Source organism: Pituophis catenifer, unplaced genomic scaffold, assembly GCF_029215685.1.
Source record: "Pituophis catenifer annectens isolate HBS135680 unplaced genomic scaffold, rPitCat1.0.hap2 SCAF_15, whole genome shotgun sequence".
NCBI lineage: Eukaryota > Metazoa > Chordata > Lepidosauria > Squamata > Colubridae > Pituophis > Pituophis catenifer.
In genome coordinates this window covers 12,838,448-12,865,240 of record NW_027256895.1, presented here as the reverse complement: position 1 = coordinate 12,865,240, position 26,793 = coordinate 12,838,448, and the positions used below count along the sequence as shown (strand labels likewise).

General features: G+C 49.4%; 1 protein-coding gene across 1 annotated transcript; it reads right to left on the bottom strand.

The window, feature by feature from the left end:
* Positions 1–827: 827 nt before the first annotated feature.
* SALL2 (spalt like transcription factor 2) lies at positions 828–22,599 on the bottom strand. Its single transcript, XM_070954367.1, has 4 exons — positions 22,579–22,599; positions 7,257–9,622; positions 1,769–2,212; positions 828–1,077 (listed from the first exon to the last, which is right to left on the bottom strand). Exons 1-3 carry the CDS (start codon positions 22,592–22,594, stop codon positions 1,784–1,786), a joined length of 2,811 nt encoding a protein of 936 aa, XP_070810468.1. The 5' UTR covers positions 22,595–22,599; the 3' UTR covers positions 828–1,077; positions 1,769–1,783.
* Between the last annotated feature and the right edge of the window lie 4,194 nt (positions 22,600–26,793).

The following is a 26,793-nucleotide window of genomic DNA, read 5'->3' as shown; positions in this document are numbered from 1 at the left end:
AAGGGGAAATCCTTGATATGCTGGAAGTGTGGAGAGACCGTTGGGAATTACTACCACATGTGGTGGGAATGCCCAAAGGTGCAAAAATTTAGGAATCTACTAAAGAACTGGCTGGAAGAAATTTTGTCAACAAATATAGAAGTCAAACCAGAATTTTTCCTACTGGGAATTATAGAAAGAAAATATAAGAAAGATACAAATTATTTATTACTGCATATACTCACAGCGGCACGAATAGCCTTCACTCAAAAATGGAAAGAGAAAGATATTCCAACTGAAGAAGAAATATTACTGAAAATCTTTAACTGCGCAGAAATGGACAGACTCACTTTGGAACTCAAGGATAAAAGCAAAATTAAGTATTACAAAATCTGGGAACAATTTTATGATTGGATAGATAACAAGAGGGTAGCCAAGACAAATGTATAGTGTTAGAACAAAAATATAGATATTATAGATAAATGTATGTTTAAGCGATAAATATACAGAAATAAGGGAAAAAGTATTAATATCATATCATATTATGTTTAAATAATGAACAAAGCTTAAGAACTATATGTTTATATGAGTACTAATATTATTGTAAAGTGACGGAAGATGTTTGGAAGCAGTGATGTCATATCTATGTCCAATGTTTTTTTAATTTTGTATTATTAAAAAAAAACTTTTTTAAAAAAATCATGCATGAAGCTGGTTCTCCTTCCGAAAGGAAATCAGAACTCAAAATAAAGTGACATCCTTTCCCTGTGGCCAGAAAGAAAACCCACAGACTTGATCATTCTTTCAAATTTCTTTTATTGAGGGAATAAATTCCTCGGCTGGGGCCATTTGGTATCCTGTTCTACATGAGAGGGAAGTTTCTTTAAAAAAACAAAACAAAATCAAAGGTACAAGGCAGGGACCATCCTTCCCTGCCTCGGGTCAGGATCCTTGCCTTTCGGCCGACGGAGCTCCAAACTACGTTAAAAGTAAAACACTAAAAAGTTGCTAAAATTATATTGGAACTGTATCAATTTGCATCGTCAGATATAAGATTTAATTGCTGCCGCGTACTTGGTCCCTCTTGAGTGGATCACTCTGGAAGAGAAAAAGAGAGGGATATAGTTATAGGAAGCAAGTAGGTTCCAGGTTCTCAGCCTTGCAACTCCGACTATGACTTTTTTTAATCGTAAAAATAAAGACTCCCTCAAATCAAGACCGATTCCCGAGCCATGTAGTTTTCTTGGAAACATTTTGCCACTTGGATTTTTATTGTTATTTTGACTTCACAATCTAGCGTCTAACTTTAGAATCTCCTTGTGGTCTTCCATCCCAGTAAATAAGATCCAACCTTCTCTGGTTTGTCCAAATCAATCCACCACTTAGCTGAGTTTGAAGCCCTCCATCAAATCACAGATACCCCACTTGAAACCAGGTAATGGATGTTCACAGATTCCCGCTCTGAGACCAAAAATATAACAAAATCCGTAAATACTGACCTGGTTTACTTTTATGTACCAGGTTAAACTTTCCACTGGAGTCCCATACAATTAATATGCAGGTGATATTGGTGAAGTGGCCCTTAGGAGCCAAATACAATGAAACAGACCCAAAGTGATACTGTTTACTAGTAATGAACGTTTGATCCAGCTTCCAATATCATCCACTACCTAAACATTTTGATAAAAACGCACAGAGGCGGACATCCTGGCAAAGTGCCATTCCAATCTCATTGTCTTGGTCAGGGTCGGTTTCTCACAAGCTTCATAATCCCCCACTACCTTCTTACTCAGTAGAAGCCTGATTACTTCTCCCCCTTTCCTTGGTTCTCAGGGACCGTTTCCAAAACGGGGGCTGCCGGCGGAGAAAGGAGCAGCAAGTTGGTCACCGGCGGCTTCTCCTTGGACTCTGCAGGGACCACCTTCCCAGGCACGTTGCTCGATCCAAAGAGGCTTTGTGGGGTCACGTTGGGGGAAGAAGAGGAGGAAGATGAAACAACGGAAGCCGCTGTGCTGTGGGCAGGCTTGGCGGGCAGGCCCCCTGAGACAAAGGCGGTATACTGATTCCAGAAGGAAAGGGGACCCACCCCCACCAGTTGGGCTGGGATGTCCCGTCCCAGGAAGTCCTGCAGCTTGACTTGGCCCCCAGAGAGGACCGGCAGGGGCCCTTCCAGAGGCAGACGCCGTCCCCGCCGCGCCTGGTTATTGCTCCAAACGTGGCTCCCGAGATGAACCTTTGGAGAAAAAGAAAGCAGGATGAGGAAAAGGGAGGTATGGATATGGGGGGCAAAAGCCAAAGGAGGAATACCCAATATTTTCTTCCAATTTAGGGACTATGGGATGTCATCAAATACTTTGGCCGCCAAATGAGCTCACAGGATTCATTGGAAGAGACTCTGATATTTGGAAAGATGAAAGGCAAAGGGAGAAGGGGACGGCAGAGGATGAGAGGGTTAGATAATGCAATCGACGCAATAAACGTGAATTTTGGCAAATTTCAGGAGACAATGGAGGACCAGGGGGGCTGGTGTGCTATGGTCCATGGGGTTGCAGACAGTAGGGCACGATTTAGTGACTGAACAACAACAACGGGATGTAAAGTCCATCAGGGTTTCCTGAGGTTATCCATTCCTCAAAAGGGACAACATTTAGGAATGTTCAGAGAGAAAAGTGCACTTCCCATAGGCCAAGACTGTTTCAATACAGGTAGTCCTCGACTTATGACCTCAATTGGAACTGGACCTTCTGTTGCTAAATGACGCAGCTGTTTAAGTGACTTGTGCCTGAATTTATAACCCTTTTTTGCGAATCTGGCTTCCTACATTGACTTTCTTATCAAAAGCTAGCTGGGAAGTTTGCAAATAGCGATCATGTGAACCAGGGGTGGGTTCTACCTACCTTTACTACCGGTTCGCAACGGGTGAGCATGTGCGTGATTCTGTGCATGTGCAGAAGCTTCTGCGCATGTGCAGATCATCAATTATGACATCTGGGTGGGTGGGCGGAGCCTCCCGCCACTTTTACTACCGGTTCTAAAGAACCGGAGAGAGCCGGGAGCAACCCACCACTGATGTGAACCAGGGGTGGGTTCTAAAATTTTTTACTACCGGTTCTGTGGGTGTGGCTTATTTTATGGGTGTGGTTTGATGGTCATGTAACAATTCTTTAGGATTTAGCAGAGGTACTGGTCTACCAGGCTTTTAACTGCTTGCAGAGCTGTACTGGTCTACCCATTTGTTCTTGGAGCATTCAGGTCTACCTATGTGTTTTTGGAGGCACCGGTCTACTGATTTGTTTTTGGAGGCACCAGTCTACCCATTTGTTTTTGGAGGCACTGGTCTACTCATTTGTTTTTGGAGGCACCGTTCTACCACCACACTGCCTTTTAACACTGATCAGCTGCAGGGCGGCCTTTTGAAGCCCCACGGCAAGAGTTTAAACAGTTTTTTTCCTTCTAGCCGATCAGCTGGGACTCGGGAGGCAGCAAATAGATTGGGGGCGGGGCCAAATAAAAGGTAAAAATAACGTGGGGGGCGGGTGCGGGAGGGCCCAGCTCCCGAACAAAGAGAACCGGTTCGGTGACGTCATATTGTCACCGTTACCGGCTCGGCCGAACTGGAAGGAACCCATCACTGATTGAACCCCAGGATGCTTGAATGATCATAAATACAGGTAGTCCTCAATTTATGACCACAACTGAGCCCAAAATTTATGTTGCTAATTGAGAAATTTGTTAAGTGAATTTTGCCTCATTTTACGACCATTTTTGCCTTTGCTAAATGAATCATGCAGTTGTTAAATTAGTAACACGGTTGTTGAGTGAATCTGGTTTCCCCATTGACTTTGCTTGTCAGAAGGTCGAAAAGGGGATCACATAATCCCAGGACACTATAACCGTCATAAATGTGAGTCAAGCATCCAAATATAAATCATGTGACCACGGGGATGCTGAAACGGTCCTTAAGTGTGAAAAATGGTCATAACTCACTTTTTCCAATGCCATTTTAACTTTGAACGGTCACTAAGCGAATTGTTATAAGTTGAGGACTACCTGTACATAAAGGTTGCGAAGCGCCTAAATCACGATCACGTGACTGCGAGGATGCTCTGGTAGTCATAAGTGCAAGGACCGGATGTAAATTACTATTTTCAATACCGTTGTAACTTTTGAGCAATCATTAAAGTCGTAAATCTTGGTAGTACAGAGCCTTGGTAGTACAGTGGTCTAAGGCACCCTGTTATTAAGCTGGTTATTAAGACCAGCTGCCTGCAATTACTGCAGGTTCAAATCTCGCCAAGGCTCAAGGTTGACTCAGCCTTCCATCCTTTCTAAGGTAGGTAAATTGAGGACCCAGTTGTGGGGGCAATAAGCTGACTTTGTATAAATATACAACAGGATGAAGGCTATTGCTTAGCGCATTGTAAGCCGCCCTGAGTCTCCGGAGAAGGGCGGCATATAAATCAAATAAAAAAAATAAAAATCAAGGATTATTTGTGAAGACTTACAACCAAATTCACCAAGACAGGAAGCAGAACTTTTGAATTTGCCAACATCGGCCTCCATTTCAAAAGTTGGTTATACAAAACAGGAGCAACTTTCCATAAAGAACTTGAGAATTGTAATTTGGGCAGAGTAGGATAATCCTTGCTTCTCTACAATTACCAGCATCCTTCACTCCAGTCGTGTTGGATGGGATGCTGGCCAAGCTTGCCGATCGGAAGCAATAAGCGGAGGTGAAATCACATAGCATCTTCTCAAACAATTACATTCTCCAAATTTCTTCTGAAGCCAGACTTGTGCACGGGGTAAACTGTGCGAGGAAGGCACGTACACAACTGCCGTGGTTGTCCCACAACTCAAAGAGAAACTGGACATGAAGCTGTTGCTCAGCACCGGTATGAGATGCGAGGTCTGGCCTTTATCTCAATAATGAGAGATGAAAAGATAAATCTCCAGGTGGCCTCAGCGACTCTCTAAAAAGGATGCAAATGACCAGCTGTCTGCAAGGAGAATAAATCCTTCCGTTCTCTACCATCCAGTCAGAGCTGAAGAAGCTTCTTGGATGAGAAGCAAAACATCTTCAAAGAAAAACCAAGAAAAGTCCAGTTGCCTCTTGGAGAAAAAGCACCTTTGGGACTCCAAGTGGCCTCAATGACTTTCTAAAAGGATGCAAATGACCAGCTGTCTACAAGGAGAATAAATCCTTCTGTTCCCCACCATCCAGTCAGAGCTGAAGAAGCTTCTTGGATGAGAAGCAAAACGTCTTCAAAGAAAAACCAAGAAAAGTCCAGTTGTCTCTTGAAAAAGAACTTTTGGGACAACCATCACCTGGATGACGAAGAATCTCCAGAGACAATGAGAGATGAACAAGACAAAAAGAAGACCCAAATGATCCTCAGAACAAGCCTATACAGGTAGTTCTCAACTTACAACCATTTGTTTAGTGACTGTTCAAAGTTACAATGGCACTGAAAAAAAGTGACGTGACTATTTTCCTACACTTAGGACCGTTGCAGCATCCCCATGGTGTCACATGATCAAAATCTGGATGCTTGGCAACTAGTTCATATTTATGACGGTTGCAATGTCCCCGGTCGTGTGATCTGTTGTGGTCCGCCAGCAGCCTGCGGAGCTGGCAGCGGAGTCGGACACTGAGGAAGAACATGGGCCAGTCCTGGAGGCTGGGGAAGGCCCGGATGAGGGCTCTGCGTCAGAGGCAGAGATGGGGCCAGGGCCATCGGGGAGTGAGGTGCGGACTCCAGAGCCTCCAGAGGCTGACAGCAGAGAGGCAGAGGAACAGGAGGAGCCTGTTCCTAATGCACGCGTGAGAAGAGCTGCCAGAAGGCAAGAGCAGCTAAAGCAAAAAGGATGACTCTGGAGTAAGGCCAAGAGAAGATTGGCCCCTCCCATAAGGCTTAAAAGACCAGCAACTGCTCTTGGCCTCTTTGTCGGAAAACAACGTTGATAAATCTGTTTTTTGTCTTGCTGCATTTATTTCTTGTCAGCATCTTCTGCTCCTGAACTTTTGCCAAGAAAAGCCTTTGGCAGGTTGCCTAATTAGACCAAGGTTGGTGATAAAGCTGAAGAATTGTGGTATGAAGAATTTGTTTTGAATTAGTTTGGACTACGCTGAGAATGAGTTAATTCTCAGCTGTTCTAATAAAGTCTGTTTGTTTCGAACAGATTGCGTCTGATAATACCTACTTGGGCCTGGGTCACAACATGATCCCCTTTTGCGGCCTTCTGACAAGCGTAGTTAATGGGGAAGCCAGATTCATTTAACAATTGTGTTACTAACTTACTTATTAAGTCTTCAAAGAAAAACCGGATAATCCAAAGGAAGAATGTAGCCTTGCCTATCCCATGGTCACTTCTAGAGGGAAACAGAAAGCACACGAGGGAAGATACCAGTGATGGAATTTAATTTTTTTTATTACCGGTTCTGTGGGCGTGGCTTGGTGGGCATGGTGTGGCTTGGTGGGCGTCGCTTGATGGGCATGGCAGGGGAAGGATACTGTAAAATCTCCATTCCCATCCCACTCCAGGGGAAGGATACTGCAAAATCCCCATTCCCACCTCACTCCAGGGGAAGGATACTGCAAAATCCCCATTCCCTTCCCACTCCTGGGAGAAGGATACTGCAAAATCTCCATTCCCACCCCACTCCAGGGGAAGGATACTGCAAAATCCCCATTCCTCCCCACCCCTGGGGGAAAGATACTGCAAAATCTCCATTCCCACCCCACTCCAGGGAAAGGATACTGCAAAATCCCCATTCTCTTCCCACTCCTGGGAGAAGGATACTGCAAAATCCCCATTCCCTTCCCACCCCTGGGGGAAGGCAATTGCAAAATCTCCATTCCCACCCCACTCTGGGGCCAGCCAGAGGTGGTATTTGCCAGTTCTCCGAACTACTCAAAATTTCCGCTACTGGTTCTCCAGAACCTGTCAGAATCTGATGAATAGCACCCAGGGGTGAAATCTATTTACCTTCCCTACTGGTTCGGAAGTGCATGCGCATGTGCACAGGGTAAAAAACAGGTTACCTCCTGGTTAAATCAGGAAGTAATGACGACCGGGTGGGTGGGCGGAGCCTCGTGCTGCCGTCACTACTGGTTCTTTGAACCACCTGCCGCCATTGCTACCGGTTCAGCTGAACCGGTCCGAACCAGTAGCATTTCACCCCTGATAGCACCCCTGGATGATAACTTCCTATCCAAGACCACAAGGGGGCAGAGGAAGCCAGATGTCCCTATCCCACCGCCTTGATTTCTTACCTGGGGATGAGCAGTCATTGCATGTTTGCGCAAAGCCGCCCTGTCGGTGAAGGGCTGTTTGCAAATCCCACAGATCAGCACTGGTTCCTCTTTGGCTTGGCTGCCCTGATGCAGTTGCTTCTCAGATGGACCTTCTCCACCACCTTCTCCTTTGTCCTTCTCTGGTTCTTCTTCCACCGGGACAGTTCCTCCATCCTCTTCTTCCATATCGGCCTTCTCTTCCCCATCCTTCAAGGGACAGAGAGGGCTTTGGGGCCCCAGTGGGGAGGAGGAGAGTACTCCGGGTCCTCCCTCTTCCCCGTCAGGCTGCCCCATTTCCTCCCCTTCCTTGGAAGGACCCAGACCTTCAGGGCTGGAGATCTGCTCTGCTTTTTCTCCAATGCTTTCGACTGAGTCTTCATCGGTGGGCTCCTCTTCTTCCTCCTCCTCCTCCGACAGCTCCTCCTCCTGGGGGACAGGTGGCTGCTCCCGTGGCTTCTCCCCTTCTCCCAATGGGCCCCCCTCTGGGACCGAAGGCTCAGGCAGGAGAGCTCCGTTGGGGATCTGCCCACCCAGGTGCATTCGGACGTGCTGTTGGAGGCTCACGGCATTGGTGAACTTCTTCTGACAGATGGGACAAGAGTTTTGTGCTCGGGCCGACGGGCTGGTTTTGTGGGCCACAAAGTGGGCCCTCAGGTTCCCCCTGGTGGAGAAGGCTCGCCCGCAGACCTTGCACTTGAAGGGGCGTTCGCCCCCGTGCTGCCCGTAGTGAAGTTGCAGAGCTCGGGGACAGCTGAGAACCCTCAAGCAGATGACACATTGATTGGGCCCTGAAGACGCCGGAGAAGACGACACCGAGGAGCCAGCTGTGGATGGGGCCACGGGGGCCATGCCCGAGGAGGACGAGGATCCTTGCCGGTCGATCTTCTCCACCAGCTGCTGGAGCTTGGAGGTCTCCGAGGGAGAAGCCTCCAGGACGTAGGGGAAGGGCCCCATGGCTGGGCCCGCCTTGAAGTGATTGGCCAACAGAGCCCAGCTGGGCAAGGCCCCCACAAGCTTCCCCAGCTGAAGACGGGTCCCTTCCGCCTCTGATTCAGGAGGGGTGTTCTCGTCCCCCTTCCCCTTGGCTTCCACTGCCTTCATCAGGACCAGCTTGTTGAAACTGGGCAAAGCTTGAGTCGCGGCCGAAGGAGCTGTGCCGGATAGTAGGCTCAGACTCTCGGTGGCGCTCAGGGCCTTACGCTCGCCCGCAGGGAGGGCCCCATGTTCTTCTCCAGATTCAGCTTTCTCAGGCGGCACGGACATGCCATAAGGGAGCCCCGAAGTAGTTAGGACGTAGTCCAGATGTTCCGGGACTGGGTGAGGGTTCATCTGGACGTGAGGGTACTTCTCCCGGTGACGATGGAAATGGACCTTAAGATTGCCTCGGGTGGTGAAACGGTTCCCACAGATGTTACACTTGTAGGGACGCTCGCCGGTGTGGGAGCGCAGGTGGATCTGTAGGGCACTGTCGCTGCCGAAGATCTTCCCACAGAAACGGCATTTGTGGCGCCCGCTTGGTTTCTCGCCTTCCAAGTTGGATTCTCCTCCTCCCACTCCTCCTCCTCCTCCTCCTCCCACTCCTCCTCCATTCTTCTGTCGCAAGAGTCCCGGAGATGTGGTCTGCTCCAGACTCCGGGCAGTCCCTAAGCACTGGGCTGCCAAGACACCTGTGGCTGTAGGGAAGGCTGGAGCTAGGAGCTGCTCAGCTTTGGGCACCCTGGTGCCACCAGGGAACGGGTGGTAGAGATGGAAGAACGCCGGCTTGGGCACATCTGGAGAGGCGGATACCTGGCTTCTCCCAGGTTCAGTCTTGATGGAAAAGACAGGCAAAGGGGGCTTTGGCGGGGCAGACGCCACAGGAGCAGATTCCGTGGTAGAGGCTGGAGCCCCGACCTGCCCCCACGAACTCAAGAGCAACACCTGGCGGCAGATCTGCTCGGTCATCTGCATCTGATGAAGCTGGCGTTGTTGCAGAACACGCAACTCTTCCAGGATGAGAGGGATGTTGAGATGCCCGGTGGGGAGAGTAGTGGGGGGAGGCAGAGTTGGGGGTGGCGGAGGAGGGGGCCGGGAAGAGGCGGGCTCTTGGCTTGGCTCGGTCAACAAGGGCCCAGGTTCCACGTCCATGCTTGGAGAACTTTCCGGGTGGACCTCAACGGAAGAGGAGGATGAGGAGCAAACGCTGGAGTGCTCCTGGCCGGTGGTGGGAGTGGTCGCAAGGCCGGCCGAACTGGGGGCTCGCTCTGAGAAACAAGTAGTGGTGTGAGCGGATAACTCGGAGGGGTCCTTGAAGATGATGTGACAGGAAGGGCAGGAGAAGGAGCTGGAGTCATCCCCAGTGTCTCCTGGGAAGGTGGAAGAAAGAAAAAAGAGAAGAAGAAGACTGAGTTAAGTCCAGATTTGTAAAAATAAAAATAAAAATAAAAATACAGGAAGATCAAAAACTGATGGCAGATCAGACCTAATAACAGGTAATCCTTAATTTACAACAGTTCATTTAGTTCAACCGTTCGAAGTTACAATGGCATTGAAAAAAAGTCACTTATGATTGTTTTTCACACTTACAACCATTGTAGCGTCCCCGCGGTCTCGTGATCGACATTCAGACGCTTGGCAACTGGTTCATATTTATGACTCTTGCAATATCCTGGGGTTATGTCAGGGGTCAGCAATCTGCGGCTCTGGAGCCGCATGTGGCTCTTTCATCCCTCTGCTGCGGCTCCCTGTCACTCAAAATATGCGTCACAACCACCAATGTGCGACACCCACCGGCATGCAATTTATTGAGCTTTTCAACCCCCGGTAGGCCAACCATGGATAAATCCAAGAAAAGAAGAGTTTCAGAAGAAAACAGAACGTTCAATTCAACTACATATGCTAGTTTTGTGGCTGCTCAAGAAATAGTCAGGCACAGGAAGGGTTTTGTGGCTCCTGGTGTTTTCTTTTCTGTGGGAAACGGGTCCAAATGGTTCTTTGAGTGTTTAAGGTTGCAGGCCCCTGGGTTATGTGATCTCCTTTTCCGACCTTCGGGCAAGCAAAGTCAACCGGGAATCCAGATTCACTTAACAATCGGGTTACTAATTTAAGAACTGTAGTGATTCTCTTAACAAATGTGGTGAGAAAAGTCGTAAAATGAGGCAAAACTCGCTTGACAAATTTCTCACTGAGCAACCTAAATTTTGGGCTCAATTGTGGTCGTACGTTGAGGATTACCTGTAGTCCATTTTGTCTGCTCTTTGAGGGATTTTTTTTTTCTTTTCAATTTCTTTGTCATTTTAAATATTTTTTATTTATGTTATTTTTTTTAATTTCTGTTTGTATTTATCCCAAACGTGTTTAAATTCAGTTACTGAGGATTGACCCACTAACTCTGCTGGAAGTTGGTTCCAAGCTTCCATTACTCTTTCTGTGAAGTAATACTTTCTAACATTATTTTTGAACTTTCTCTCCTGTAAATTTGAAGCTATGCCCTCGTGTTCCTGATTTCTGCTTAATATTAAAAATATAGGTAGTTCTCGAGGTTCCCCTTGCAGATATATGCCTGTCGTTCCCGACTCTAGGGGGCAGTGCTCATCTCTGTTTCAAAGCCGAAGAGCCAGTGCTGTCCAAAGATGTCTCCGTGTTCATGTGGCCAGCATGACTAAATGCCAAAGGCGGACAGAATGCTGTTACCTTCCCACCAAAGGTGGTCCCTATTTTTTCTATTTCCATTTTTTATGTGCTTTCGAACTGCTAGGTTGGCAGAAGCTAGGACAAGTAACAGGAACTCACCCCGTTACGCGGCACTAGGGATTCGAACTGCTGAACTGCCGACCTTTCGATCGACAAGCTCAGCATCTTAGCTCCTGAGCCACCGCGTCGACTTGCACAGAAGCTCCTGAGCATGCGCAGAAGCATTTTGATGACGTCGGGGTCAGTGGGTGGAGCCTCCCGCCGGTTTTACTACCGGTTCTATAGAACCGGTGCGAACCGGGGGTAACCCACCACTGCAACGGCACCGAAAAAAGTGACTTATGCCCGTTTTTTACACTCATGACCATTTCAACATCCCCCTGGTCACATGATTTACATTCGGAGTATTGACAACCGACTCATAACGGTTACAGCATCCCAGGGTTATGCAATCCCCTTTTCTGACCTTTTGACAAGCAAAATGGGGAAGCCGGATTCACTTAACAACCATGTTACTAATTTAAGAACTGCAGCGATTCACTTAACAACTCTGGTGAGAAAAGTCGTAAAACGGGACAAAACTCGCTGAACAAATGTCTCTCTTAACCATATAAATGTTGGGCTCAAAAGTCGTTGTAATTCGAGGACTACCTCTATACAATATAGATAGAAGATGAGAAACACAGGCAAGTACATCAGTGGTAGCATTCAAATAATTTAACAACCAGTACGCCCAGGGTCAGGTTGGGTGTCGTGGGAGGAGTGGCCCATCACCGTCCTCCAGCTCCGCCACATATGCGGGACGATCCTTCTGCGATGGCCAACCTGACCTTGGGCAAACCGGTTATTAAATTACCCCCCTGCCCCGCTATCAAAGTGGATCCTGGGTGCTGCGCTGCAGTGGAGAAACGTGCAACGGAGTGGCTGGTATGAGGGAAGGAGGAGGAGCTTGGAGAAGAAAGAGGGAAAGTGGCTTCCTCCTTCCCTCGCGCCGGCCGCTCCATTGCCCGTTTCTTTATTGCAGCGCAGCACAGAACCCAGGGTCCACTTTGATAGCGGTGTGTGTGTGTGTGTGTGTGTGTGCAATTTAACAACCGGTTCGCCTGAACTGATGCGAACCGGTTGAATCCCAACACTAAGATTGTTTTAAAATTTTCTTTTAAAGAACATGTATCTCAATTGTGGTCGTAACTCCAAGCCTACAAGTATAAACTTAAATCAGATCGGCTGCATATTCAAAGCAGAGATCCACTAAAGTCCAGTTTTCCCTCCAGTGAGGTGTCTTCCAGATCACAGGCCCAACCCCCGGTTTGTGAACTGGCACTGGGCCGCGGCATGCCAAAATCCGGGCTGCATAAACAAACAAAGCCCCATCCGCGGGACGTGAAACCACACCCACTCCGACCCACGGAAAAAACTCTCTCTCCACAGAACTGGACCTTGATGACCAAAAGGTTATGAGGGGGCTGCTGTTCCAGTTGGATGACTACAGTAGTCCTCGACTTACGACCACAATTGAAGCCAACATTTCTGTTGCTAAGTGAGACGTTTGTTAAGTGAGTTTCACCCCATTTTACAATCTTTCTTGCCACATTTGTTAAAGGAATCACTGCAGTTCTCCAGTTAGTAACTGAGTTGTTAAGTGAATCCGGCTTCCCCACTGAGTTTGCTTGTCAGAAGGTCAGAACACTGCAACTGACATAAATATGAACCTGTTGCCAAGCATCCACATTTTAATCACGTGACCATGGGGATGCTGCAATGGTCGAAAGTGCGAAAAACGGTCATTAAGTTGCTTTTTTCAGGGATTTTGTAACTTTGAACGGTCACTGCATGAACTGTTGCAAGTCGAGGACTACCTATTGGGCTTAGCGACCATTCAGAGTTACAACGGCAGTGAAAAAGGGGACTTCTGACTGGTCCTCACACTTACAACCATCACACCATCCCTGTGGTCACGTGATCAAAATTTAGTTACGTGGCAACTGGCAAGTATTTACGACGGTTGCAATGTCCCTGGGTCATGTAACCTCCATTTACAACTTTCCAATCAGCCAAGTCATTGGGGGAAGCTGGATTTTTTTTAAAAAAAATTCCTTAACTCAGGGTGTCAAACTCAGGGCGTCCGGATCCGGCCCGTAGGGTGCTTAGATCTGGCCTGCGGGACCGTCCTGGAAACAGCAAAAACCTGGTCCACGGTGCCTCTGCCAGCAAAAACGCAGCTTGGGAGGGCCGTGCATAGCCCTCCCGTTTTCGCTGGCAGAGTGTTGCAGGAAGCCGTCGCAGCTGAAAACGGAGCACGGAACCCTGTTTTCACTGACAGAGCACTCGGGCCCCCACACGTGCCCCTGACACGAGTGATGTTGAGCGGGCCACGTCCCCTGGCCCCATACCCCGACCCCTCCCGAGGTCAAAAACAACCCCGATGCGGCCCTCAATAAAATCAGAGTTTGACACCCCTGCCTTAACAACTTCAGTGATTCGCTTAATAACCATGGCAAACGGAGCTCACAAAATCGGGAACCACTCACTTAGCAACGCTTACCAATGTCAACTGTGTTCCCAATCGTGGTCGTAAGCCGAGGACTACCTACAATTCCCCAAATTTTTAGCCGCGGGGATAAAGCCATGTATCTGGAGAGCACGGGTTTGGGGAAAGTTGGCGTCCATTCTCAAGCAGGACAATCTGTGTGTTCTGGCATGGCCACCGCCTTCTCCTGGCATACGGCAACCCATAAACACCGAGAGGAGGCGCAGTTACTGAGGATTGACCCACTAACTCTGCTGGAAGTTGGTTCCAAGCTTCCATTACTCTTTCTGTGAAGTAATACTTTCTAACATTATTTTTGAACTTTCTCTCCTGTAAATTTGAAGCTATGCCCTCGTGTTCCTGATTTCTGCTTAATATTAAAAATATAGGTAGTTCTCGAGGTTCCCCTTGCAGATATATGCCTGTCGTTCCCGACTCTAGGGGGCAGTGCTCATCTCTGTTTCAAAGCCGAAGAGCCAGTGCTGTCCAAAGATGTCTCCGTGTTCATGTGGCCAGCATGACTAAATGCCAAAGGCGGACAGAATGCTGTTACCTTCCCACCAAAGGTGGTCCCTATTTTTTCTATTTCCATTTTTTATGTGCTTTCGAACTGCTAGGTTGGCAGAAGCTAGGACAAGTAACAGGAACTCACCCCGTTACGCGGCACTAGGGATTCGAACTGCTGAACTGCCGACCTTTCGATCGACAAGCTCAGCATCTTAGCTCCTGAGCCACCGCGTCGACTTGCACAGAAGCTCCTGAGCATGCGCAGAAGCATTTTGATGACGTCGGGGTCAGTGGGTGGAGCCTCCCGCCGGTTTTACTACCGGTTCTATAGAACCGGTGCGAACCGGGGGTAACCCACCACTGCAACGGCACCGAAAAAAGTGACTTATGCCCGTTTTTTACACTCATGACCATTTCAACATCCCCCTGGTCACATGATTTACATTCGGAGTATTGACAACCGACTCATAACGGTTACAGCATCCCAGGGTTATGCAATCCCCTTTTCTGACCTTTTGACAAGCAAAATGGGGAAGCCGGATTCACTTAACAACCATGTTACTAATTTAAGAACTGCAGCGATTCACTTAACAACTCTGGTGAGAAAAGTCGTAAAACGGGACAAAACTCGCTGAACAAATGTCTCTCTTAACCATATAAATGTTGGGCTCAAAAGTCGTTGTAATTCGAGGACTACCTCTATACAATATAGATAGAAGATGAGAAACACAGGCAAGTACATCAGTGGTAGCATTCAAATAATTTAACAACCAGTACGCCCAGGGTCAGGTTGGGTGTCGTGGGAGGAGTGGCCCATCACCGTCCTCCAGCTCCGCCACATATGCGGGACGATCCTTCTGCGATGGCCAACCTGACCTTGGGCAAACCGGTTATTAAATTACCCCCCTGCCCCGCTATCAAAGTGGATCCTGGGTGCTGCGCTGCAGTGGAGAAACGTGCAACGGAGTGGCTGGTATGAGGGAAGGAGGAGGAGCTTGGAGAAGAAAGAGGGAAAGTGGCTTCCTCCTTCCCTCGCGCCGGCCGCTCCATTGCCCGTTTCTTTATTGCAGCGCAGCACAGAACCCAGGGTCCACTTTGATAGCGGTGTGTGTGTGTGTGTGTGTGTGTGCAATTTAACAACCGGTTCGCCTGAACTGATGCGAACCGGTTGAATCCCAACACTAAGATTGTTTTAAAATTTTCTTTTAAAGAACATGTATCTCAATTGTGGTCGTAACTCCAAGCCTACAAGTATAAACTTAAATCAGATCGGCTGCATATTCAAAGCAGAGATCCACTAAAGTCCAGTTTTCCCTCCAGTGAGGTGTCTTCCAGATCACAGGCCCAACCCCCGGTTTGTGAACTGGCACTGGGCCGCGGCATGCCAAAATCCGGGCTGCATAAACAAACAAAGCCCCATCCGCGGGACGTGAAACCACACCCACTCCGACCCACGGAAAAAACTCTCTCTCCACAGAACTGGACCTTGATGACCAAAAGGTTATGAGGGGGCTGCTGTTCCAGTTGGATGACTACAGTAGTCCTCGACTTACGACCACAATTGAAGCCAACATTTCTGTTGCTAAGTGAGACGTTTGTTAAGTGAGTTTCACCCCATTTTACAATCTTTCTTGCCACATTTGTTAAAGGAATCACTGCAGTTCTCCAGTTAGTAACTGAGTTGTTAAGTGAATCCGGCTTCCCCACTGAGTTTGCTTGTCAGAAGGTCAGAACACTGCAACTGACATAAATATGAACCTGTTGCCAAGCATCCACATTTTAATCACGTGACCATGGGGATGCTGCAATGGTCGAAAGTGCGAAAAACGGTCATTAAGTTGCTTTTTTCAGGGATTTTGTAACTTTGAACGGTCACTGCATGAACTGTTGCAAGTCGAGGACTACCTATTGGGCTTAGCGACCATTCAGAGTTACAACGGCAGTGAAAAAGGGGACTTCTGACTGGTCCTCACACTTACAACCATCACACCATCCCTGTGGTCACGTGATCAAAATTTAGTTACGTGGCAACTGGCAAGTATTTACGACGGTTGCAATGTCCCTGGGTCATGTAACCTCCATTTACAACTTTCCAATCAGCCAAGTCATTGGGGGAAGCTGGATTTTTTTTAAAAAAAATTCCTTAACTCAGGGTGTCAAACTCAGGGCGTCCGGATCCGGCCCGTAGGGTGCTTAGATCTGGCCTGCGGGACCGTCCTGGAAACAGCAAAAACCTGGTCCACGGTGCCTCTGCCAGCAAAAACGCAGCTTGGGAGGGCCGTGCATAGCCCTCCCGTTTTCGCTGGCAGAGTGTTGCAGGAAGCCGTCGCAGCTGAAAACGGAGCACGGAACCCTGTTTTCACTGACAGAGCACTCGGGCCCCCACACGTGCCCCTGACACGAGTGATGTTGAGCGGGCCACGTCCCCTGGCCCCATACCCCGACCCCTCCCGAGGTCAAAAACAACCCCGATGCGGCCCTCAATAAAATCAGAGTTTGACACCCCTGCCTTAACAACTTCAGTGATTCGCTTAATAACCATGGCAAACGGAGCTCACAAAATCGGGAACCACTCACTTAGCAACGCTTACCAATGTCAACTGTGTTCCCAATCGTGGTCGTAAGCCGAGGACTACCTACAATTCCCCAAATTTTTAGCCGCGGGGATAAAGCCATGTATCTGGAGAGCACGGGTTTGGGGAAAGTTGGCGTCCATTCTCAAGCAGGACAATCTGTGTGTTCTGGCATGGCCACCGCCTTCTCCTGGCATACGGCAACCCATAAACACCGAGAGGAGGCGCAGATGGAAAATTTCCTCCTGCCAGAGGCCCTTCTGACAAACAATACATCTAACCGGTGTAATGCGATGCGGCAGTTAAAAAGATACTCTCCGTTGCTTAGATTGTTATCTGGGCTGTGGCCAGTTCTGGCCACAGTATGTTCCTTGGGGAGATGGTGAAACTAGAGAAGATTCAGAGATCTCCCTGCGGATCTCGGGAAACCCAGCCTTGTGAAGGTCAGATCTAGTTGGAAATGATATACGGCAGTAGTGGTACCTTCGCTACCAATTCGCAAACGGGAGCATGTGCACCACCTCTGCGCATGCGCAGAGTGTCAAAAACAGGGTGTGATGACGTCCGGGCAGGTGGGCAGAGTCTTCCACAGCCGCCGCTACCAGTTCGCCTGAACTGGAACTGAATGCCACCACTGATACGAGGGCCATCTACAAGGATCTCAAAGGCTGTCCCTCCACTTCAAAATCCCTTTGGTCCCAAAAATGCCAGCAGGAGCAGGGTGTTTAAAGTCAAGGAAGAAAGTTCTCACCCTCTGGAATCAACTTCCCTTGGGTCTTTGATTGGCCCCGGACCTTCGTATCTTCCGCCGCGAGCTTAAGACATGGCTGTTTGAACGCCCTAGCCTGGACTGATAGGGTCTACTGTTTTAAATTGGTTTTAGTCTGTTTTAGTATTTTTTAATGTGTATTTATTGGGATTGTTTCGCTGATGTGAGCCACCCTGAGTCCTTTAGAGAGAGGGCGGCATATAAATCCAATAAATAATAATAATAATAATAATAATAATAATAATAATAATAATAATAATAAATGATAGACCAGCCTGCCACTATACAGGGAGCTTAAAAGCAGGATTATGGACAGCGGAGTGCCTCGGAAAAGGTTCCGATGGCCTAGCTCGGGTGTCAGCAACCTGCGGCTCCAGAGCCACTTGCGGCTCTTTGGGCCCTCTACTGTGGCTCCCTGCTGGGTGATCCCACCACTGGCTGGCCCCACCCCCTCCCCTCCCAGTCACTCCTTGCCTGGTCTGAGAAGGTGAGGGGGATAGTGGGGGATGGAGAAGCAGCTGGGGCAGAGACAGAGAGATACAGAGAGAGGGGGAAAGAGACATAGAGAGATACAGAGAGAGGAGGGGGAGGGAGGGGAGAGATGTCAAAAGGGTTTTGTGGTTCTCGGTGTTTTTTAACAAAAAAAAAACTAATGAGCGGCCCTAATGACCACTGGGTAGGCGTGGCTAGGGGAATCATGTGACTGGTAGAAGTGAGTGGCACTGATTTGGCCACGCCCACCCAGGTTTTGTGGCTCTCGGTGTTTTCTGTGGGAAACGGATCCAAATGGCTCTTTGAGTGTTTAAGGTGGCCTAACTGTATTGAAGATAGTTGGCAGATTTTTGTTCTGAATAACAATTGGACTAGAATCAATGTTTTTCAACTTTGGCAGCTTTAAGATGTACGGACTTCAACTCCCAGAATTCCCCAGCCAAAAAAGCCTAGACACACGTTTTTCGATAAAATGTAGAATCTCACGTGACAAATCTTTCTCAATGTTGGCTACTCTTAAGATGTGTGGACTTCAATTCCCAGAATTCCCCAGCCACCCGTGAGGGCAAACCTATGGCATGTGTTCCAGAGGTGGCAAGCAGAGCCCTCTCTGCGGGCATGCGCGTCGTCGCCACTTCCGGGGTGCCAGAGCACCAGAAAACAGCCTGAAAACTACCAAAAACCAGGCCATTTTTCGGGCATTTCTGGGCTGTTTCTGGGCCATTTTCAGGCTGGTTTTGGTCCGAAAATGGCCCAAAATACGGCCTTAAAAACAGCCCAAAAACAGCCTGGGAAACAGCCTGAAAACAGCCCAAAAAGCGGCTGGAAAACTACCCAGAAAACTGCCTGAAAATGGCCTGGAAACGACCCGAAAACTGCCTGGAAATGGCCAAAAATGCCCAAAAACAGACATGTGCATGCCAGCCAGCTGGTCTTTGGGTTTCCAGTGTTCTGGCATGCGCACATGCATGCATACGCATGCGTGTTCCGGTTTGGGCACTCGATCCCGAAAAGGTTCGCCATCACTGGCATAGACACACGTTTTTCGATAAAATGGAGAATCTTACATGACCAATCTTTCTCAACTTTGGCTACTCTGAAGAGGTGTGGACTTCAACACCCAGAATTCCCTAGCCAGCAGTGCCTAGACATACATTTTTCGATAAAATCTAGAACCTCACATGACAAATCTTTCTCAACTTTGGCTAGTCTTAAGATGTGTGGACTTCAACACCCAGAATTTCCCAGCTAGCAAAGCCTAGACACACGTTTTTCAATAAAATCTAGAACCTCACATGACAAATCTTTCTCAACTTTGGCTAGTCTTAAGATGTGTGGACTTCAACACCCAGAATTCCCCAGCCAGCAGCGCCTAGACACATGTTTTTCGATAAAATCTAGAACCTCACATGACAAATCTTTTTCAACTTTGGCTACTCTTAAGATATGTGAACTTCAACTCCCAGAATTCCCCAGCCAGCAGACCCCAGACACACGTTTTTCGATAAAATCTAGAACCTCACATGACAAATCTTTCTCAACTTTGGCTATTCTGAAGAGGTGTGGACTTCAACTCCTAGAATTCCCCAACCAGCAGCGCCTAGACACATGTTTTTCGATAAAATCTAGAACCTCACATGACAAATCTTTCTCAACTTTGGCTAGTCTTAAGATGTGTGGACTTCAACACCCAGAATTTCCCAGCTAGCAAAGCCTAGACACACGTTTTTCAATAAAATCTAGAACCTCACATGACAAATCTTTCTCAACTTTGGCTAGTCTTAAGATGTGTGGACTTCAACACCCAGAATTCCCCAGCCAGCAGCGCCTAGACACATGTTTTTCGATAAAATCTAGAACCTCACATGACAAATCTTTCTCAACTTTGGCTACTCTGAAGAGGTGTGGACTTCAACACCCAGAATTCCCCAGCCAGCAGCGCCTAGACACACATTTTTCGATAAAATTTAGAACCTCACATGACAAATCTTTCTCAACTTTGGCTACTCTGAAGAGGTGTGGACTTCATCTCCCAGAATTCCCTAGCCAGCAGTGCCTAGACACACGTTTTTCGATAAAATCTAGAACCTCACATGACAAATCTTTCTCAACTTTGGCTACTCTGAAGAGGTGTGGACTTCATCTCCCAGAATTCCCTAGCCAGCAGTGCCTAGACGCACGTTTTTCGATAAAATCTAGAACCTCACATGACAAATCTTTCTCAACTTTGGCTATTCTGAAGAAGTGTGGACTTCAACTCCCAGAATTCCCCAGCCAGCAGCGCCTAGACACGCGTTTTTCGATAAAATCTAGAACCTCACATGACAAATCTTTCTCAACTTTGGCTACTCTGAAGAGGTGTGGACTTCAACTCCCAGAATTCCCCAGCCAGCAGAGCCTAGACACGCGTTTTTCAATAAAATCTAGAATCACATGACAAATCTTTCTCAACTTTGGCTGTTCTTTTTTTTTAATTTTTTTGAAAAACCTTTATTAACACTTAAAATCCAAAAATATAAGTTAGAATACCTCTATAACAAAAATACATCCGTAATAATTATACAATTCTACAGTACTTAATTCTTAACTTTCTTCATCTATTCCCACATGTTCCTACTTAATCGACATATTTAATCACATTTTATATCTTATTTTGTTCTTATTTTATCTTATCTCCCCAGCCAGCAAAGCCTAGACACACATTTGTTTTGATAAAATCTAGAACCTCACATGACAAATCTTTCTCAACTTTGCTTACTCTGAAGATGTGTGGACTTCAATTCCCAGAATTCCCCAGCCAGCAAAGCCCAGACACACATTTCTCGATAAATTAACAGTAACAGAGTTGGAAGGGACCTTGGAGGACATCTAGTCCAACCCCATGCTCACGCAAGAGACCTATACTAGGGATTCGAACCGCCGAACTGCCGACCTTTCTGATCGACGAGCTCAGCATCTTAGCCACTGAGCCACCTAGAATCTCACACGACAGTCTTCCTCAACCTTGGCACCTCTGAAGAGGTGAGGTCTTCAACTCCCAGAATCCCCCAGTCAGTCATGTCTGCCTGGGGAATTCTGGGAATCGAAGTTCACACGTCTTAAAGAGGCCAAGGTTGGACCGCAAATGACTCCCCATTCTCATGCAAGAAGCCAATCTGGTTTCCCAGCTTCCTCAAACGTCCTCCAGTTATAACCAGCACCCGCTCCAGGATCCCCCAGCAGCCCACTCGCCCAGAGGGAGGCTGGGGATTTTGGGAAATGTAATCTAACACATCGGTTGAGGAAAAGCCTGCTGTGGCCTTTAAGAGCTTCCCTTCCAGCCATTTGGGTCCATCTTCAAGGACCCCCATCTTCAATTGGGAGGCCTTGAGCTAGGCTTTGGGGGGTGGGGGGGAGGTGGAGGGAGAAAGAAAGAAAGAAAGAAAGAAAGAAAGAAAGAAAGAAAGAAAGAAAGAAAGAAAGAAAGAAAGAAAGAAAGAAAGAAAGAAAGAAAGAAAGAGGGAGGGAGGGAGGGAGAGAGCGAGAGAGAGAGGAAATGCCAGCACCGCAAAATGGTGGTTCTGCCTTTACTAACATTCAAAGCCAGGATATCCAGGATATCCAGGAGCCTGGATAGCTCAGCAGACTAACGCATTGTAATTTAACTCCAGCTGTCTGCAATTACTGTAAGTTCGAATCTCGCCAGGCTCAAGGCTGACTCAGCCTTCCATCCTTTCTAAGGCGGGTAAACCGAGGACCCAGTTTGTGGGGGGCAATAAAGCTGACTTTGTAAAAAAAATATACAAAAGGATGAAGGCTATTGCTTAACGCAGTGGTTCTCAACCTTCCTAATGCCGTAACCCCTTAATACAGTTCCTCATGTTGTGGTGACCCCCCAACCATAAAATTATTCCTAAAACTATTGAAAATAATGTGTTTTCCGATGGTCTTAGGCGACCCCTGTGAAAGGGTCATTCGACCCCCCCCAAAGGGGTCCCGACCCACAGGTTGAGAACCACTGGCTTAACGCATTGTAAGCCGCCCCGAGGCTCTTATAGTAAGCCCTTATAAGGGCGGCATATAAATCAAATTAAAAAAAAAAAGATCGGGCCAACCAGAGCCAAGTTTCTAGCCCTCATGGTGGATCTTTCAAAGAAAAAAAAAAAAGCAGGGAAAAAAGAAGGGCAAAGGATGTAAGAAGGAGCCTCCGACATTGCTCCTTGGCAATGTTAGGAAACGAGGATCTCCTCTCTAGATCCTCTCTAGATCTAGGAGGATCCTCCTCCTCCTCCACCCTCCACCCCCACCCCCAATGGTTGTTTGCTTGTTTATTATTATGGTGGTCGAACACTCAACCAGATGCATTTTTATCCACCTATCAATGGTTGTTTGCGGGTTTCTAAACCCGGCTGAGCACAAACCACGAATCTCCGCCTTGCGCGCAGAGCCTGGGCGCATCCTTGAAAACAGGAGGGGAGGCGGGGTGGGGGGGGGGGGAGGGAATGGGGGGGGGTCTCAGATCCGTCCACCATATTGGTGTATCTTCCCCACCCTCCCCACCCGCCAAGGGGGTGGTTGAGAGACGGATCGCGTGCTTTTGGGGAGGGGGAGAAGGAAAGACAATGGAAAAGACCCCCGGGAGAGAAGAACCAACCGGCCGCGACTGGAAGGGAAGATTGGAGGGGGGGGGAGAGAGAAAGAAAGGGTCAAAGGGGGGGGTTTGCCGGGGGACCCCCCCTCCCCATCCATCCATCCCTCGCCCCTTCCCCTCCTCCCCACCTGCGGGCTCTGCCATGCTAGCGTCAGCCGCTGCGCCCGAGCCCTCCGCCGGCTCCCCGCGTCCTCGGGGGCTGCTCATCTCGGCCGCTCCCGGAGGAAGAAGAGGAGGAGGAGGAGGCAGCGGCGAGAGAGATCGGCGGGCTCCCCCCACGGCTCTGCTGCAGCAGGGACCTCTGGTGTCTGGAGGGCGGCTGGCGCTGGCGCCGCCGCCGCCGCCGCCGCCACCAGGAGCCGGCGCGGGGCGCCCCCGTGCGCCACGGCGCCGGAGCGCACCTGGAGGAAGAGGAGGGAGGAGGAGGAGGGAGGAGGAGGAGGGAGGGATGGATAACAGGAGGAGGAGGAGGAGGAGGAAGAACGGGAGGCTGGAGGATGGCGAGGAGCAGGGAGGAGGGAATGATGAGTGATGGATAGGAGGAGGAGGAGGAGGAGGAAGAAGAGGAGGAGGCCAAGGGATGGTAGGGAGGAGGAGGGAGGCTGCAATGGATAACAGGAGGAGGAGGAGGAGGAGGAGGAAGAAGAAGTACAGGAGGCCAAGGGATGGTGAGGAGTAAGAGAGAGGAGGAGGGAGGCTGCAATGGATAACAGGAGGAGGAGGAGGAGGAGGAGGAGGAAGAACGGGAGACTGGAGGATGGCGAGAAGCAGGGAGGAGGGAATGATGAGTGATGGATAGGAGGAGGAGGAGGAGGAAGAAGAAGAAGAGGAAGGAGTCCAAGGGATGGTGAGGAGGAGGAGAGAGGAGGCGGGAGGGAGCAATGGCTAGGAGGAGGAGGAAGAAGAAGAGGAGGAGGCCAAAGGCTCCGGAGCGCACCTGGAGGAAGAGGAGGGAGGAGGAGGAGGGAGGGATGGATAACAGGAGAAGGAGGAGGAGGAAGAGGAGGAAGAACGGGAGGCTGGAGGATGGCGAGGAGCAGGGAGGAGGGAATGATGAGTGATGGATAGGAGGAGGAGGAGGAGGAGGAAGAAGAAGAGGAGGAGGAGGCCAAGGGATGGTGAGGTGGAGGAGAGAGGAGGAGGGAGGGAGCAATGGATAGGAGGAGGAGGAAGAAGAAGAGGAGGCCAAAGGATGGTGAGGAGGAGGAGGGAGGGTGCAATGGATAGCAGGAGGAGGAGGAGGAGGAGGGGGAGGAAGAAGAACGGGAGGCTGAAGGATGGCGAGGAGCAGGGAAGAGGGAATGATGAGTGATGGATAGGAGGAGGAAGAAGAAGAGGAGGCCAAAGGATGGTGAGGAGGAGGAGAGAGGAGGAGGGAGGCTGCAATGGATAAGAGGAGGAGGAGGAGGAGGAGGAGGAGGAGGAGGAGGAGGAGGAGGAACAGGAGGCTGAAGGATGGCGAGGAGCAGGGAGGAGGGAATGATGAGTGATGGATAGGAGGAGGAAGAAGAAGAAGAAGAGGAGGCCAAAGGATGGTGAGGAGGAGGAGAGAGGAGGAGGGAGGTTGCAATGGATAACAGGAGGAGGAGGAGGAGGAGGAGGAAGAACAGGAGGCTGAAGGATGGCGAGGAGCAGGGAGGAGGGATTGATGAGTGATGGATAGGAGAAGGAGGAAGAGGAGGAGGAAGAAGAGGAAGGAGGCCAAGGGATGGTGAGGAAGAGGAGAGAGGAGGAGGGAGGGAGCAATAGATAGGAGGAGGAGGAGGAAGAATAAGAAGAGGAGGCCAAAGGATGGTGAGGAGGAGGAGGGAGGGAGGGATGGATAGGAGGAGGAGGAAGAAGAGGAGGCCAAAGGATGGTGAGGAGGAAGAGAGAGGAGGAGGGAGGGCGCAGCGGATAGCAGGAGGAGGAGGAGGCTGAAGGATGGCAAGGAGCAGGGAGGAGGGAATGATGAGTGATGGATAGGAGGAGGAAGAAGAAGAAGAGGAGGAGGCCAAGGGATGGTGAGGAGGAGGAGAGAGGAGGAGGGAGGCTGCAATGGATAACAGGAGGAGGAGGAGGAGGAGGAGGAGGAGGAGGAGGAGGAGGAGGAGGAGGAGGAGGAGGAGGAACGGGAGGCTGAAGGATGGCAAGGAGCAGGGAGGAGGGAATGATGAGTGATGGATAGGAGGAGGAGGATGCTGAAGGATGGAGAAGGGGAGGAGGGAGGCTGCAATGGATAACAGGAGGAGGAGGAGGAGGAGGCTGAAGGATGGCAAGGAGCAGGGAGGAGGGAATGATGAGTGATGGATAGGAGGACGAAGAAGAAGAAGAAGAGGAGGCCAAAGGATGGTGAGGAGGAGGAGAGAGGAGGAGGGAGGCTGCAATGGATAACAGGAGGAGGAAGAGGAGGAGGAGGAGGAGGAGGAGGAGGCCAAAGGATGGTGAGGAGGAGGAGAGAGGAGGAGGGAGGATGCAATGGATAGCAGGAGGAGGAGAAGGAGGGAGGAGGAGGGAGGGAGCGATGGATAGGAGGAGGAGGAGGAAGAAGAAGAGGAAGCCAAAGGATGGTGAGGAGGAGGAGAGAGGAGGAGGGAGGGTGCAATGGATAACTTGAGGAAGAGGAGGCTGAAGGATGGTAAGAAGGAGGAGGGAGTGATGGAGGGAGTGATGGATAGCAGGAGGAGGAGGAGGCTGAAGGATGATGAAGAGGAGGGAGGGAACGATGGAGAGGAGGAAGAAGAGGAGGCTGAAGGATGGTGAGGAGGAGGGAGGCTGGAGGGATTGATGGATAGCAGGAGGAGGAGAAAGAGGAAGAAGAGAAAGGAGGAGGAGGAGGCTGGAAGAGGAAGAGGAAGAAGAGTAGGAGTAGAAAGAGGATGCAGGGAGCGATGGACAGGAGGAGGGGCAGGAAGAGGAAGAAGAGAAAGAGGTGGCTGTAGGAGGAAGAGGAGGAGGAAGGGAGCAATGGATAGCAGAAGGAGGAGGAAAAAGAGGAAGAGGTTGGAGGGAATTATGGCGAGTAGGAGGAGAAAGAGGAAACGGCGGGAGGGAGCGATGGACAGGAGGAAGAAGCTGGAGGGAGCAATGGCAAAGAGGATGAAGAGGAGGAGGATGGAGGGAGGGAGTGATGGACAGGAAGAGGAGGAAGTGGAGAAGTAAGAGGAAGGAGAAAGAGGAAGAGGGAGGGAATGATGGCAAGGAGGAGGAAGATAGCGAAGAAAGAGGAAGAACAGGAGGAGGGGGAAGAGGAGAGAGAGGGAACCCGGCTAGTGCAAGAAAAGAAGAAAGAGCAAGAATCTGTTTGGAGGCTGGTTCTGCCTTCCGAGGTCTGCGCACCACAAATCCAGCTGACCGCTAGAAGGCGGCCACTGTTCCTGCTTCTTTGGGCATCCCAATTCCATCCGTGCCATCTATAGGGCCAGACGTGCCTCTTTCACGCTGTGCAACTTAACCACGAGCTACAATGTCCCAAAAAAGAAGCCAACTGGACTTTTCGGATTATTATTTTTTTTTCCCAAGACCATCCACTTCTCACCCAAGAAGCTTCTTCAGTTCTTACTCGACTGCTAGAGAATGGAAAGATTTATCCTCTTTGCAATCAGCCCGTCGTTAACACTGTAGAAATCCTTCCGTTCTCCACCCGTGACCTAGAACTGAAGAAGCCTCCGGGATGAGAAGTGAAACCTCTTCAGGAAAAAATCAAGGAAGTCCAGTTGCCTTTCTTTTTTAAAAAAAAGCACATTTGGGATAACCGTGACTTGGATGACTGAGAAATTCCATAGACACAAGCTGCAAAGGCCTCCATTTGCAGGCAGGGGTCCCATCTTGAAGTGGAAATGGGTACAAAGATGGACTTTGGCTGGTCCGCAGTGATGGGGCCAAGGCAGTGGTGAAATCCAAATTTTTTTACTACCGGTTCTGTGGGCGTGGCTTGGTGGGCGTGGTGTGGCTTGGTGGGCGTGGCTTGGTGGGCATGGCAGGGGAAGGGATATTGCAAAATCCCCATTCCCTCCCCACTCGGGCCAGCCAGAGGTGGTATTTGCCTGTTCTCTGAACTACTCAAAATTTCCGCTACCGGTTCTCCAGAACCTGTCAGAACCTGCTGAATAGCACCCCTGGGCCAAGGGTTTTCCTCTCCCCATTCCCTGCTTCCAGTGGTGGGTTCCTCCCGGTTCCGCTCGGTTCCGCCGAGCCGGCAGCGGTGGTGATATGATGTCACCAAACCGGTTCTGCCCACCCCGCTCCCCACCTCCTGCGTTATTCTTACCTTTTATTTGGCCCCACCCCCAATCTATTGCACCTCCTGAGTCCCAGCTGATGGCTAGAGGGAAAAAAACTGTTTAAACTCTTGCTGAGGGGCT